This window comes from Astatotilapia calliptera, chromosome 5, assembly GCF_964374335.1.
Source record: "Astatotilapia calliptera chromosome 5, fAstCal68.1, whole genome shotgun sequence".
NCBI lineage: Eukaryota > Metazoa > Chordata > Actinopteri > Cichliformes > Cichlidae > Astatotilapia > Astatotilapia calliptera.
In genome coordinates, this window is record NC_137426.1 from 38,583,955 (window position 1) to 38,598,114 (window position 14,160).

Genomic DNA, 14,160 nt, shown 5'->3' on the forward strand with positions numbered 1-14,160 from the left:
CTGCATTTAACCCATTCACTCAGTGAAGCAGTGGGCAGCCATTGGGCGCCCGGGGAGCAGTGTGTAGGGACGGTACCTTCACTGTTAACCTTTGCTGTATTTTTCACAGTAAAATACCACAAAATGCCCAGTAACTTACCTGAAAACATTTCTACAGTTAATTACTGTAATTTGCTTTGCATTATGGGTATATTAAGGTTTTTTACATTTACTTACTGTATTTTTTAAAATTGCGGTAGTAGTTATACCTACCGTTAACACATTAGCAGTAGTGCTACTGTATTATGTGATTTGAATGGTTCATCATACTGTTTGTGTATTTTTACTCTTTCAGTGGTTGGTTGCAATAGTGCATTACATTTTAACTCTTTCACTGCCAACCATTTCCAGATTTTCCTCCAACCTATGCCATTTGTCAGTATGATACCAGTGAAAGTATTATGGTTTTGACTTTTTAGGGGACTTGCCTGTGTGTAAGGTTCAAGAATTCTGATCATCTAATCTGCTGCATGCAGTTGTATGCACATGCACAGCTGCTGCAAATGTGTGCTTGCCACTGCGTTGCCAAAGGCGAACTTCAGTCAGTGGAGAATATTGTAATAATTTGGTGGAGGCTTCTCAGTCGAGCAGTAACTGAATTGCTCATTTACATGTACAGAACTCTTCTGGGAACTAGTCAACCCAACTTAGTGAAACACACACTGAATGCATGCTGGCCCCGCCCACCAACCTATCTCTACCAACCACCACTCCATATCCTGACTGACATGACCTGTGATCCAGTGATTGACAGGAGAGGAAAGACAGGCCAACTTTGTTAACTCTTCGTTACGATATGCTCGAGAGGACAAAAGATTTTGCACCTCGTTATTGTTGGACCTCTGTGTGGAAACTGCAAACGGGACGTCATAAGGTAATGCAAAGGACTCTCCTACCTAACATACTCGTTTATTAATTTTTAAGAGCATATATATTTTTTGTGTGGGGGGGGGGGGAGGGGGGGCTTAAATTCGGTGTTAGCTTGGTCGAAATAGCACATTAGCTGAATTATTCTGGAAAAAATAGGTTTATGTGTTTTTTTCTTTTCTTATTCAAATAAATATTTAGATATATATTTTCCACGGGGAGGGGCGAGGAACACAGGCGCAACGACAGTCTTTGTCTTTTTCCCGCCGAGTGTGGTGCATTGTCCTCCTGCGCTTCTGTTCTATGACTTTTGAGAAGCTGGCCATGCTAACAGTGGGACATTTAGCTTCAGCTAAAGCAGCAGGTAAAAATACACATTTAATGAGAATAATGTAAGACAACTTTTTTTTTTTGGAAATTTAGAGACTGCTAAAACAATCTTATCCAGTTTTGAGCTTGCTCATGTAGGTTAGCCTGCTTTATTTAATTTTGTGTGAGCTGCAGTGCACAACATTAAAAAGTTAATATAACGTTAGGTTGGTGGCGCGAGGAACTCCAACCTAAGTTTAATATTTATTATTTTTTTAAGTGGGAAGGGGAGCATGTTTTTTTTCCTTTAATACAACGTCTTCCAGGGTCTTTTTCATATGAAAACCATGTAACGTCTGTGTTAGGTTGGTCAAAAGGGAATTAGTTGAATTATTCTGGAAAAGATGGGTTGTGTGTTTTTTTTCTTTTTTTTACTTATGTAAATATATTTTTCAAGGGTTAAATAAATGCAACATTAAATTAACAGTTGTCTCTCTGTCTTTTCCCGCCCAGTGTGGTGCATTGCTGTCCTCCTGCCCTTGCTGGCCGCGCTGACAGTGTGATGTAGCCTCAGTTCTTTGACAGACAAGACAAAACAGCAGGTAAAAAGACATATTTAGTGAGAATAAAGGTAGACAACATTTTTTTGGAAATTCAAATTCAGACACATGCAGCCATGTACAGGTGTAAATTTTGTGGTGTTTTTTGTTCAGAATTAAGACAATTTTGTTATCATACGAAGAAACATCAGCACACAGCTAATTATCGATTCACATGTGGAATAGAGCAATGTCCTTCTTCCTATCGAACATTTTCTGCATTCAGATCCCATATGCACAGGAACCACCGCTATCGCAGGGCTCAGACTAAACACACCCATTTTAAAGGAAATCTTGCTTGTGGAGTTGAGGCATGTTTCTATGTGGCAGATAATTTTTCAGCATTATGCACTCATTTGAGATTTCATATTAAAGATGGCAAGAAAGTTGTCTGTCCTTATGATGACTGCCACAAACATTTCAGAGTGCGCTCATCTTTTGCCACACATTTATCCAGGAAACATAAGCCGGTGATAACAACTCAGGTGTCAACTCTCCCCGAAAATATAGACTGTACTCAGCCTTCTGAGGAGACTCTGACTCCAACTCCATGTGATCATCTAGAGGAGTGTGATAATCAACAAGAGACATTTTTACATAATTTGGCTCTTTTCTACCTGAAAATGCAAGCCAAGATGCTGTTGCCAGCGAGCACAATACAATGTATTCTTGATGGATTTCTGCATGTCCATAGCACTTCTATGGCAGATGTTTTTGACAAGTTGAAGGGCAAGCTTTCTGAGCTAGACATACCACAAACTGAGATAGAAATGATTATTCAAAATCTCTCTAAAGAGGATGTCTTCACAATATACAACAAAGGAATACTCAGATCTGACAAAACAAGGAGAACATTTTACAAGCAGTATTTTGACTATGTTGAACCCACCCAGATTTATCTGGGAAGTGATGCTGCTGGAAAGGAATGCTTTTGCCAGTACATTTCCATCAAAGAGACATTAAAATCACTCCTTAGACAGTCAAGTGTTAAAGAGCAATATCACCAATCCAAAAATCATACCTCTTCCAACATGGTTGTAGAGGATGTGGCAGATGGAAGAAATGTGAAAGAAAATGCTCTGTTAAAAGACAATCCTTCTTCATTGTCCATCATCCTTTACCAGGATGGATTTGAGGTTGTGAATCCTCTTGGGTCAGGGAAGAAAAAACATAAAGTTTTGGGGGTTTACATGAGTCTTGGTGAGGTCCAGCCACACAATCGCTCTTCAGTTGATCCCATGCAGTTGGTGATGCTGTGCAGAGAAAGGGACTTCAAGACATTTGGTCAGGAGAAAGTTTTCTCAAGTATTATCACAGACCTTAAAGATCTAGAAGATACAGGGATTGAGACAGATGATGGAAATACCCTCAAAGCGGCCTTGATTTCCATTTGTGGAGATAATCTTGGTTCACACTGCTTAGGTGGTTTCACTGAAAACTTCAGTTGTAGTACGCATTTTTGTAGATACTGCTTGATTGAAAGGACAGACTTTGAAAAGACACCACTAAAGCTTGGTCCAAAAAGAACCATCACTGGTCACAAGGAGAGTGTACAACAGCTATCCACCACTGACCAAGACATGGTACAGGGGGTAAAGTTTGACTCACCTTTCAATTCTCTGAAATATTTTCATGTCTGTACTGGGCTTCCCCCATGTTTGGGTCATGATTTATTTGAAGGTGTAGTCTCTAATGACTTGGCATTGTACATCAGTCATTTAGTGAAACAGGAAAAGCATTTCACTTATGCACAACTAAACAGGTCGATCACACAGTTTAAATACTCAGGGAATGATAGTCTCAGTAAACCATGTGAGGTTAAGGAGTGTGGCAAAAAACTTTCTGGTTCTGCAGCACAGAACTGGTGTCTGTTGCGACTGTTGCCATTGTTGGTTGGTGACAGGATAAAAAATCCTGAGGACAGTCAGGTCTGGCAACTTTATCTACAGCTCAAGGAAATGGTTGAGCTCATATGTGCTCCCAAGATCCATCATGACCAGATTGCATACCTTAAGATAATAACAGAGGAGTATGTTCATTCAAGACACACAATTTTCCCTAATCACCCACTCAAGCCCAAGCATCACTATTTACTGCACTATAGTGACCTCTTTTTGCACTTTGGGCCTCTTATTCGCTTGTGGACTCTCCGGTTCGAGAGTAAGCATTCGTATTTCAAGGAATGCGCCCGGAAACTGCACAACTTTGTTCACCTTTGTAAAACACTGGCAGAAAGGCACCAGCTGCTTCAGGCGTACCTCAGCAGTGGACCATTGTTTGCTCCAGCAGTTCAAGCAGTTGGTGAAACTAGTGAATATGATGAGCAGTTGTACAATGGTCTAATTCAGGAGTCTGTCAGGACAGCTGGCTTGATGAAAGAAACAACGTCAGAGGTATCAGCAGTAGTTTACAAAGGAACAAAATATTGCAAAGGGCTTGTTGTTGCTATGGGTCATGATGAATGTGGGCACATCTTTGGAAAAATCTCAGTGATCCTCATCAGTCACAAACAAGTACACTTTGTTTTGGACATCCTTCAATCTGTGATACTGATCAACCTTGGACTTCACTGTCTACACAATTCTGAAAAAAGATTCATATGTGTTCAAGCAGACAGTTTGTTTGATTACTACCCTCTGCCAGTGTATATCGCTTCAGGTTTAACCGTTGTATCTTTGCATCATTCAATATCATCCTCTTAATTCATTGCAGATATGGACAGTGGCAGCCTACATCATGAAATTAACCTGGCATTACCTGACCTGCATGAAGAGACAAAGAGGGCAGTTATTGAGCACCTGACAGACATTATTGGTGTTAGAAACAGAGAAGATCTCCTGTTTGTTGAGCCTGATGATATCAAGCCTTTCTTGACACCAATTCAAAGTCGAAGACTTGTTCAAGTATTCAGAAAAGGTGAGAATGCATTAATGTCATAAATGGTTGCAGTCCTATCTTGAAAATAGTTGTAAATTAGTTATTTTGAGAGTTATTTTGAAATTGTTATAGCTTTCAAAACTAAAACTAGCTTTCATTGCCATTGGTATTATTTCTCCAACACTCTTGCTTTTGTGTCTTATATAAGAGTATTACTCAATAAATACTCCAAAAAAACCATCTGTACATAGTTAATGTGGAATTGTTCTGCTGTGTTTATGTGTGTGTGTGAATATCGACGACCAAGTGGAGTCTGGCTCTTCAAACAACCCAAAGGAACCTGAAACCACCTGCTCAACAACTGTGCAAATGCCACTACAGGGTAATTCACTCTGTTCTGCACAAGCATCAGGTCAACTCCCTTCCACACAACCAAATGTAAGCAACACCTCCTGGATCAGCAATTTTTCAGTTCCCTGGGAGAAGATGCCAACAAGACTTTCACAGGCCTTGGCAACTGGTGGAATGGCTCACCCAGAAGACAGGAGAATAATGATTAGGACTGTTGTAGAAGGAATGCGAGTACACTGCCCCAACCCTAACAGAGCTGCTTGTGGGGAGGTAGCTAGAGCTATTGTATCTAAGTATCCCGCTACCTTTGCAGATAAGACTGCAGAAGGTGAGCAATTAGGCTGTGGTTATTATTCCCTACTCAAACAGCTTAAAACAAGAGTTGAACATGTAAATAGAGACAATGTCAGCAGCAGAATCCGGCAGCCAAGGAAAAGGTCTACCAGGGAAAACAATGAGGGTGATGTTGCCATCAAAAGGGGGAGATCTGAACTTGATAGCTATGGTTGCATCAACTGGCAACCCACAACCCTACCAGAAGGAGAAACGAGTGAAACTTTGGAGACAAAAAGACAGACTATGTCAACTGTCTTCAGATCAGCAGGTCCTCAAGCAATTGAAACAACAGATGTAAATACTTATATGTCTTTGACTTATATTTACCAGAGGCACATGCTTAATTCTTGGCCTGCCCCCACCTTATGTGAGGTTCAAGAGCATTGGCCATTTCTTTTTACTAAAAGAGGCCTCTGCACTCACTTCCACACACTCACAGATATTGAGGTAGAGACACGTCTCAGTGAAGCCCTTCTTACGAAAGGAAGGAGAATTTTGAACTTCTTTCAAAGCCAGAGACTTCAGTGGAACAAGGAGATTGAACATCTGCTACGTGAGTGCGACAGTGCAAAGCTGAACCACAACCAGATCGCCACAGCAGCCATCCTCCTTCTGATGAAGTACTTCCAAGAAAAAGAGGACTCAATCTTCATCTTGGCTGACGTAATTATATTTAAAATTTTACACATGCACTCTCAATACTGTCAACATAAAGAAAGGAAAATATTTCAATGATTTTGGGTATCATCATTCAAATCAGTTCATTTTGTGTTTTAAAGGCTTTTTCCACCAAGATGTCTGTTGAGAGAGAGATGACCTTACCTATCACACCAAGGGTAATAGCGCTTGGTAAGTAAATAGTTTCAATCCTGTTGTAATATTTTTGTAAAAAATCTATGTAATTATTGTGGTATTTGTACCCACAACAACTTACTTAACAGGGGTTTGTCTGTTTTATATTGTATAAAAATAGAATACACACAGTTTGCTGCTGTTTCTCTTATTATTTATTATACACAATGACCAACAGGAAAAAACAGCCTAACACTTCAGCACAGGCCAAAATGCAAAGACATAAGGCAGTTTTTTCCTGTAATTGATCATAATTTTCATTAGATAATAAATAATAAGAGAAATAGCAGCAAACCGTGTGGATTCTATTTTTGTACAGTGTGAGGCCTGCTATCCAGCATTCTTGTGGAAACCTTATTTGTAAGGGTGAGCACATTGTCTTATTGGACTCTTGTCTGTTTTTAGGGAATAATTTCATGTCTGCAAGCCGCTGGATGATCAGTTTGGAGGGCAAGGTATTTTATGAGCCTGAGCAGATGCATGACTTTGCCAGCACCCTTGCTGTCTTCTTTGCGTCATACTACGTTTTCAACCTTGAGTATCAGGAGTCAGCGTCCATCACACTGGAGATGATACAGAGGTAAATACTTTACACCATTAAAGCTTACACCATTTAAGAATGAAATATATGTGATAGCTTGACTACAGTTGCAGAAACATATTGCTGTAACGTATGTTTTAATTTTGAAATTAAAGCAGCCTTTTTTCTGTTAAAAGGTTCTTTGTGAGGATCAATCCAGACATGGGAACAAAATGCCCTGCAAAACTTGGTACAAGCCGCAAGACAGGTCGTGTCGTAAAGAGGAAAGTTACAAGCATCAGCCCTCGGATCACCACCTTCCTCCAGCGGCTCTCTGAGTTTGAATGGAGGACTTCCAACTAGGTAAGAACAGAGATGATAATATCTTTTACATAGCTGATAATTATATACATACTGTACACACATCCATACAACAGTATGAATGATCTCAGACAGATGTGAACAAGTGAATAACCTGAGCAAACATGAATATTGATTATGTGTCTTTGACAGGTGGTGATGTAGACTACGCTGAACCCGACCATCCTGGTAACGGAAATCTAAATCCCATGTCACATTCTATTTCCTGGGACCCACTGATAATTATTACATTTTGTAAATGAGTTTTGTTTTACAATTGTAATAGTTTATTTAATGTTCATGCTGGTGGGTTTGTCCTGTTTTTAGTGGAATGAAAAACTGTTTTCCTTAAAAAAATCAGACAGAAAGGTGAAGGACTGTGTAGTTTTCATGTACGCTTCTATTTATTTTGGTTATTGGCATTGTTTTTATTCAGTTGAAAAATGTTTTTCTTGTTAAAAAAAAATATCAACAATAAATGTTGGTTTAATTCACTATTCTGAGACTACTTTATTGAATTATATTGTTTTTTGTAAATGTTCTTATATTGAATATGAATGTTAATATTATTTTATATGCTGTAAAACACAATTACAGTCTAAACAAATTATACTGTACACAATTACAGTGTTATACCATAAACCACATTTGCAGTACAGTGATACTATAAAACTTAATCACGGTAAGTCTTTCTAACTGTAAACCACGTTTACAGTAAAGCTGTTATACTGTAATATATGTTTACAGTAAAGCTGTTATACTGTAATATATGTTTACAGTAAAGCTGTTATACTGTAATATATGTTTACAGTAAAGTGGTTGAACTGTAAAACATCACAACAGTAAAGATACTGTAGATCAGTAATTACAGTAACTTACTGGCAATAGTGTTGCCAGTAAGTTACTGTAAAAATACAATAAAATGTCTAACAGTGTTGCTCAGGGGTACCTCAGGGTAGCTGTTAAGGGGAATCGAACCCCCGACCTTCCGATCATGGGGCAACCACTCTACCTACTGAGCTATCCCTGCCATATTCCTGCTGATTCCTCTAAATATTATTTTATATTTATGAATTGGCTCTCTCTTACCCGTGGCCCTATTTTATTTAGCCCATACTCCTGGTTTAATTAGTGCTTCCCATCTGTTAGTATTAGTACTAGTGTTTGTTTTTTTGTACTAAATTTTATAACAATGTCTTATTGAATTATTGTGAAGCACTTAGGTATACCTTTAGTTTTAAATGTGCTGTATAAATAAAATTATATTTTATTGTAAATCTATTAGCCGCAACCAGCCAACCCACCACATTAGATCATGTTCCAGTTCATCATATGTACAGAAGATGGCGCCTAAAACTTTTTAAAACTTGAAGCACCTTTTTTTTTTTTTTTTTTTTTTTTTAAATCCAGCTTGACAGAGAGTTACATCTGTGTCTGTTTTTGAGAGCAGGGATCAATGGTGTAAACTTCATGCTTGCCTCTCCCGGCCGGTCACGCTAAGGAGCTCAAATTCCCAGACCAGTCTCTCTCAGCCAGTTTATTTCAGCAGCCCAATCATGCATGTTAATTGTCTCTTGTGCTATTTAATCCCACATGACCAAATCAACTGCAGGATTCTAGCAAAAAAGGTCGCATTTAACCCTTGTAAGCTCGCAGCGTTGCAGCAACACATCCAAAGTTAGCAAATTCAAAGTTTGTTTTCTCATACTTTGCTCTGTAATCAGAAGGTGATGTTCATAGTTTGAGCGCAGTCACGTTCTGAGTAACCAGCCTAAAATGGTGAAATAGGCTCAAGCCTTTTGTATTCAGACCTTACAGATATTCACTAATAATGAAATCTGGCTACAGTTATAAAAGTCATCCTCTCGTCTGCAGAGTGATCTTCCACACCAAAGCATCAACTGTGTGCGCTCAGCATGCCCTTATCTCACTTCTTCCCTTAAACTCAGGCTTTTCACTCATCTTAACCTGTAACTTTGTCCTCTCAGATGAGAAATCAATTTGTGCACATGCTGTGAAGTTTCTGGGCACTTTAGGCATCCTAGATAATCAAATGCTGCTTCTGGCTCCCAATCCATTAAACATTAGCTGCCTCCTCCGCTTGGCCATCTCAGTCGCTTGTCGTAGTAGTTTTACCTTCTTCAGTCATGTGCATTACTTTAGACTTCTCATCCTGTGCAACTTCTACCACGTTCTGTCATTTAAGGTCACTGTCACTTAGGAAGCTTTATCACACCTGCTCAATATTTTAAATGGTATATCCTTTTCTATGTTTTCATTATTCTTCTTTTGTAGTCCATCGTCAGGGTTTGGGTGTTACTATTCGTATTGTTAAAAGTTAGCAGGTTTAGCCCCATTTCCTGTTCTCCCTATATTTCATGCCTGTTGGCAGCATGGGTCACAGACACAGTACCATGACAGGATCAGTATAGTTATTCTTAAAGAATCAGGAGTGCTGTTAGTGAAAAGACAAACAGGTTCTTCTTTGACTAACAGTGGGTGTAAAGACACGAGTGTGTTTATGAAACCACAGCACTGTTTTTAGGAGGCACAGTGAATGCACACACTTACATATGACAGTGTTAGCTCATATAAATAAACTATAACAAAGAACTGCCTAAGGATGAATAAAAATAGAAAGCTGAGGTTTCTCTTTTTTTTTATGTTCTTTAATCCGGTCTGGCAGCTTTTACCATCAGATTTATGATCTGAATGAAGTGCTGTGCCAAACAACAGCTCATTTTCTAAGATCAGCTTTATAAATTCTCTATTGGCTCCTCTTGTTCAGGGCTTATCTGTTTGTGTCATTTCTGTTTTTGAGTTTTAGGTGCTATAAGAGAGTACAAATAGAAATGCACACATCCCCTGGTGCGATTAATGCACAATCACCAACTGCACCTGTAAGAAGGACAAACATAAAGCACCTGGAACATAAAAGTTCAAAAATGCACAGGTACATAAATCAACAGTCTTCTTGTGGGTTACGTGAGTGTGAGAGAGAGTGTCTGTGTGTTTTTGTCACAAAATGTACTTGAAAATGAGTGGGGGGAGCTCCAATAAACCCCCTCAGAAGCCAGAAGAACAAAGAGAAGGATCCAGGAGAACCAGGCGATCCGCAACCCCCAACAGTGCTGAAGATCTAAGGCCACATATCTCTGCAATATCTGCATGCCAGAGCAACAGGAGAAGAAGGGAGGCCCTCGACGGAGCGACCGCTGCCAAGGGCTGAGAGGACCACAGGGAACAGGCAGCAGGATGTCTGTCTCAAGTCACTCCATTCAAGAAAACTGTGTAAAAATACCCTCACCTTTTTGATAAACTCCTCTTTTTCCCCAGATATGTTTACCTGCAGTTCCTGAAGACACTGTCATGAACCGGCTATGAAGCAGGCAGACTGCAACACAAAACATGCTCTACTTTTGGAAGGAAAACTAGAACACAACTAAACTTGAACAAACTAAACCCTAAACACAACGACAATGGACAGAGGGCTTAAATACACAAGGAAAAGAAGAAGAAAAAGGGAGGCACAGCTGAGGCTAATCAGACACAACGAGACAAAGGAAGCAAAGACGAGGTACCTTCAAAGTAAGACAGGAAGTGACACGCACCGTGACAATAGAACACAGAACACGCAGACATGAATTCAGCTAATCCAAAATGCTCCAGCAAGAGTCCTGACAGGGACTAGAAAGAGAGCATACTGTATTGGCTTCCCTTCATTGGCTCCCTGTTAAATCCAGAATTAAAAATCCTGCTCACATATTTTTGATGTTGGTTAGCTTCTGTCCCATGATAGATTTATTCCATTTTTACCTGCAGGAGCTGCATTGCAAATAAAGATCTTCTTATGTTCGCTAGGTTATTTCTTAGTTTCTTGGCAGCCTGTAATGCTTTTATCATCTATGACAGACAAACTCTCCTGGACATTCATCAAAACTTGCAATCCGGACCTTCAGGAACCGACTTTTGTAAATGATGGTTACACACCTTAGCTACCTGGGCAGAAGAAATGCTGGAGAAAAAGGGAGGAAAGCACCGGGATTCTGTCTGAGAAACAGACAACGTTGCACCCCGCTTCCCAGCATTCTTCGAACATCCAGTCTCTGGAAAACAAGCTGAATGAACTAAGGGCCAGGATAACTTTCCAAAGGAACATTAAGAACTGCAACATCGGTGTTTTCACAGAGACATGGCTGGACCCTTCCTTCCCTGACGCAGCCATTGTCCCTGAGGAGCTCTCCATTCACCGCCAGGACAGAACAAAGGACTCGGGTAAATGTAGGGAGGTGGCGTGTGCGTAAAGACCAGTGTACTGATGTACACACAGTTTTGTGGGGGTGCTCTCCTGATCTTGAACACCTTATGATCAGATACAGACCCTTTTATCTGCTGTCACAACCTGGCTCATAGGAAGTGACAATCAAGAGGGAGACCACACACAGGCTTTTAAAGGCTGTAAGACACATTTAATGAAAATAATGTAAAGCAACTTAAAGACAATTTAAAGGACATAGCAGCCAGAACTGAAACTTCCAAATGAACATGATGGGTGCCAGACAGAGAGAGCCAGAGCCAGTCAGAGCCTCCGCTGGTTCAGTCAAGGTGTCTTTATATACACTGGGACTGGCCTTCTCAGAGATACTTCAAAGGCTTGGCTACACTGACGCTAGGTAGTGTGACGATCCAGTGAGGAAGCAGCACCTCCTGCCATCTTAAGTAGTCTGCCAAGAATAAGGCTGTGTCCCAATTAAGAGACCGCACGCTTGAAGTACGCGCACTACGCGTACGAGAAGTGCGGAAGTGAGAGGCTTGTGAAATGGGACGGTCTAGTGTTCGTCGCACTGTTGCCTAGCAACCATGATACTAACCGCGAGAAATGTTACAGCATTGTGTGACAGAAATGAAGGAGAAAAAATGTTTTGTTGGTCATTCATTTTTATCATGACATCACTTTGATTAGTTGAGTATCTGAGGCTGAGACCACGGGACTGTAAACATGATTGTTGGGCTTCATTTCTGTGCTGAACAGTCATTTAAGATTAGTTAGTAAATAACAATTAGCTCATGTTGTTCATGAGACTAAAATCATCTCACTGTGGTGATGTAAATATAATACGGCCAATAATATAGTATTGTCAGATTATTATGAGATATATATATATATATATATATTAGGGGTGCAACGATACTCGTATCGATATTGAACCGTTCGATACAGTGCTTTTGGTTCGGTACGCATATGTATCGAACAATACAACATTTGTAATTTATTTTATCAATTTTCCTTCTGACGATGCTGTCTGTGTTGAGCGCTCAGTGAATCTGCGTTCGACTACTCCGCCTAGGCTGCACTGTCGAGCGCAGATCCACTGAGCGCTCAACACAGACAGCATAGTCAGAAGGAAGAGCGCAGGGCAAGCTAGCGAGACAGAAGTTAAGCTCTCCTTTTAACATGGACCTCCCCCACCCTCATTCAGATCTGGCGTTTGGAATTATTTTGGTTTTCATGTGACGTATGACCCTGAAGGTAAGCGAGTCATGGACTAAAGTAAAACAGTATGTTGAATGTGCCATGCAATGCTCAATTACATTGGTGTGAACTAGTGTGTTAGCGCAGTTAGCTCGTTAACGTGTTGGCCGTCTAGCCCCATGCACGGGGCGATCGGCGGTAGCTCGTTAACGGAGATTTGCCGTGTTGTGGCGTTAAGGTCATTTCAACGAGATTAACCTGAAAGCACTAGTGGGAACACAACGAATATGACTGCACATTTACACCGACATCATCCTAGTGCAAAGACAAGTGGAAGCAGACAAAAAAAAGCAAGCATGCTACAAACTTTAGCCGAGTCATTTAGACAGCTGTTAGCACGTGATTCTCCTTATGCTGCTGAGAATATAGCCCAGAAGAAGCGGATAGTATAGCTTTTATTTTGGAAAGAGACATTTCTCTGTAATAAACTCTCTTTTCCAAAGATGAGTGATTCCTCAATCAGATACAGGGCTCGCAATATCGCTAGCCCGACGTCCCGGAGCTAGCGATTTTTTCAGTCGGGCTACCAAAATCTATCTCTTCCCTGCCCGTCGGGCTATTGTAGGAAGGAAAAATATATGTCAATGCTTTTGCATTCTTTCAGAAATGTAGCTGGGTAATTATGTCATTGGCATCGGTGAGCCACTGTCAATATGTGACATATTGAAATCGCGTTTGAATTTGCGCTTGTTTTTTTGCTTTCACTTTGCAATGACAGCACTGATCTGTGAGTGATGATAATTTGTGCACCAATTCCTCTGACATCGTCTTATTAATCGTTAGCTTACTATGCAAACATGACAAGTGAAATCTCCCGCAGCTTAAACATGTGAGAGGTTGATCGCGCAGAGAATCGCTGAGCTTATGTGAGTGAGTGTGTAAAAGCATTTCAGTTCTGCTGAGCCAAATAAGACAGGTCAGGGTGAAGAAGTGACAGCCAAAGAAAAGCTTACCACAAAACGGACAAGTTATGACAAATCAGACTATAAGGCAAAAAGAAAGTGCAGCTTTATGGTTTCATGGACAAAAGAATTTCTGTGGCTGCAATATGACGAGCTATATAACCAGGGCTGCACATAAGTGGTCCGCAGGTGCGCATTCGCTGTCAAAATAAAAAACAAGCACAAGGGTTAGGGTTAAATTTAAAAACTGTACTTTTGAGTTAAAACATATATTTATAATTTTAATAAATGACAAATTAAAAAGGCATGAACATTTTTTTTTGTATCGAAAAAATATCGAACCGTGACACCAAAGTATCGAACCGAACCGAACCGTGAATTTTGTGTATCGTTGCACCCCTAATATATATATATATATATTAGGGGTGCAACGATACACAAAATACTTTGGTGTCACGGTTCGATATTTTTTCGATACAAAAAAAAATGTTCATGCCTTTTTAATTTGTCATTTATTAAATTTTCAAGGCACATTCTGCACCACATCTCTGTGCGTTCATCATTTGTTTGAAGCCAGCTCACCTCCTGCAACCACTTTTCTGAGAATACGCGCTT

At 40.1% G+C, this 14,160-nt stretch overlaps 1 protein-coding gene across 2 annotated transcripts; it reads left to right on the forward strand.

Annotated features, from left to right (window-relative positions):
* Window positions 1–102: 102 nt before the first annotated feature.
* Window positions 103–7,605, forward strand: LOC113013937 (uncharacterized). Of its 2 annotated transcripts, XM_080301453.1 has the most exons (8): window positions 103–913; window positions 1,108–1,817; window positions 4,527–4,730; window positions 4,999–6,041; window positions 6,158–6,227; window positions 6,636–6,810; window positions 6,948–7,113; window positions 7,264–7,605. In XM_080301453.1, exons 3-7 carry the CDS (start codon window positions 4,529–4,531, stop codon window positions 7,111–7,113), a joined length of 1,656 nt encoding a protein of 551 aa, XP_080157579.1. In that variant the 5' UTR covers window positions 103–913; window positions 1,108–1,817; window positions 4,527–4,528; the 3' UTR covers window positions 7,264–7,605. The 2 variants fall into 2 exon arrangements, with proteins under 2 accessions (XP_080157579.1, XP_026010966.2); XM_026155181.2 differs by lacking the exon at window positions 103–913 and having other exon boundaries at window positions 1,054–1,817.
* Window positions 7,606–14,160: the final 6,555 nt, after the last annotated feature.

Excerpts from the sequence above, each read along its gene's own strand:
- LOC113013937 (XM_080301453.1), top strand. The coding sequence starts at position 4,529 with ATGGACAGTGGCAGCCTACATCATGAAATTAACCTGGCATTACCTGAC. Across the intron at positions 4,731-4,998 it reads TGTTCAAGTATTCAGAAAAG|TGGAGTCTGGCTCTTCAAAC; the intron begins GTGAGAATGCAT and ends TCGACGACCAAG. Across the intron at positions 6,228-6,635 it reads ACCAAGGGTAATAGCGCTTG|GGAATAATTTCATGTCTGCA; the intron begins GTAAGTAAATAG and ends GTCTGTTTTTAG.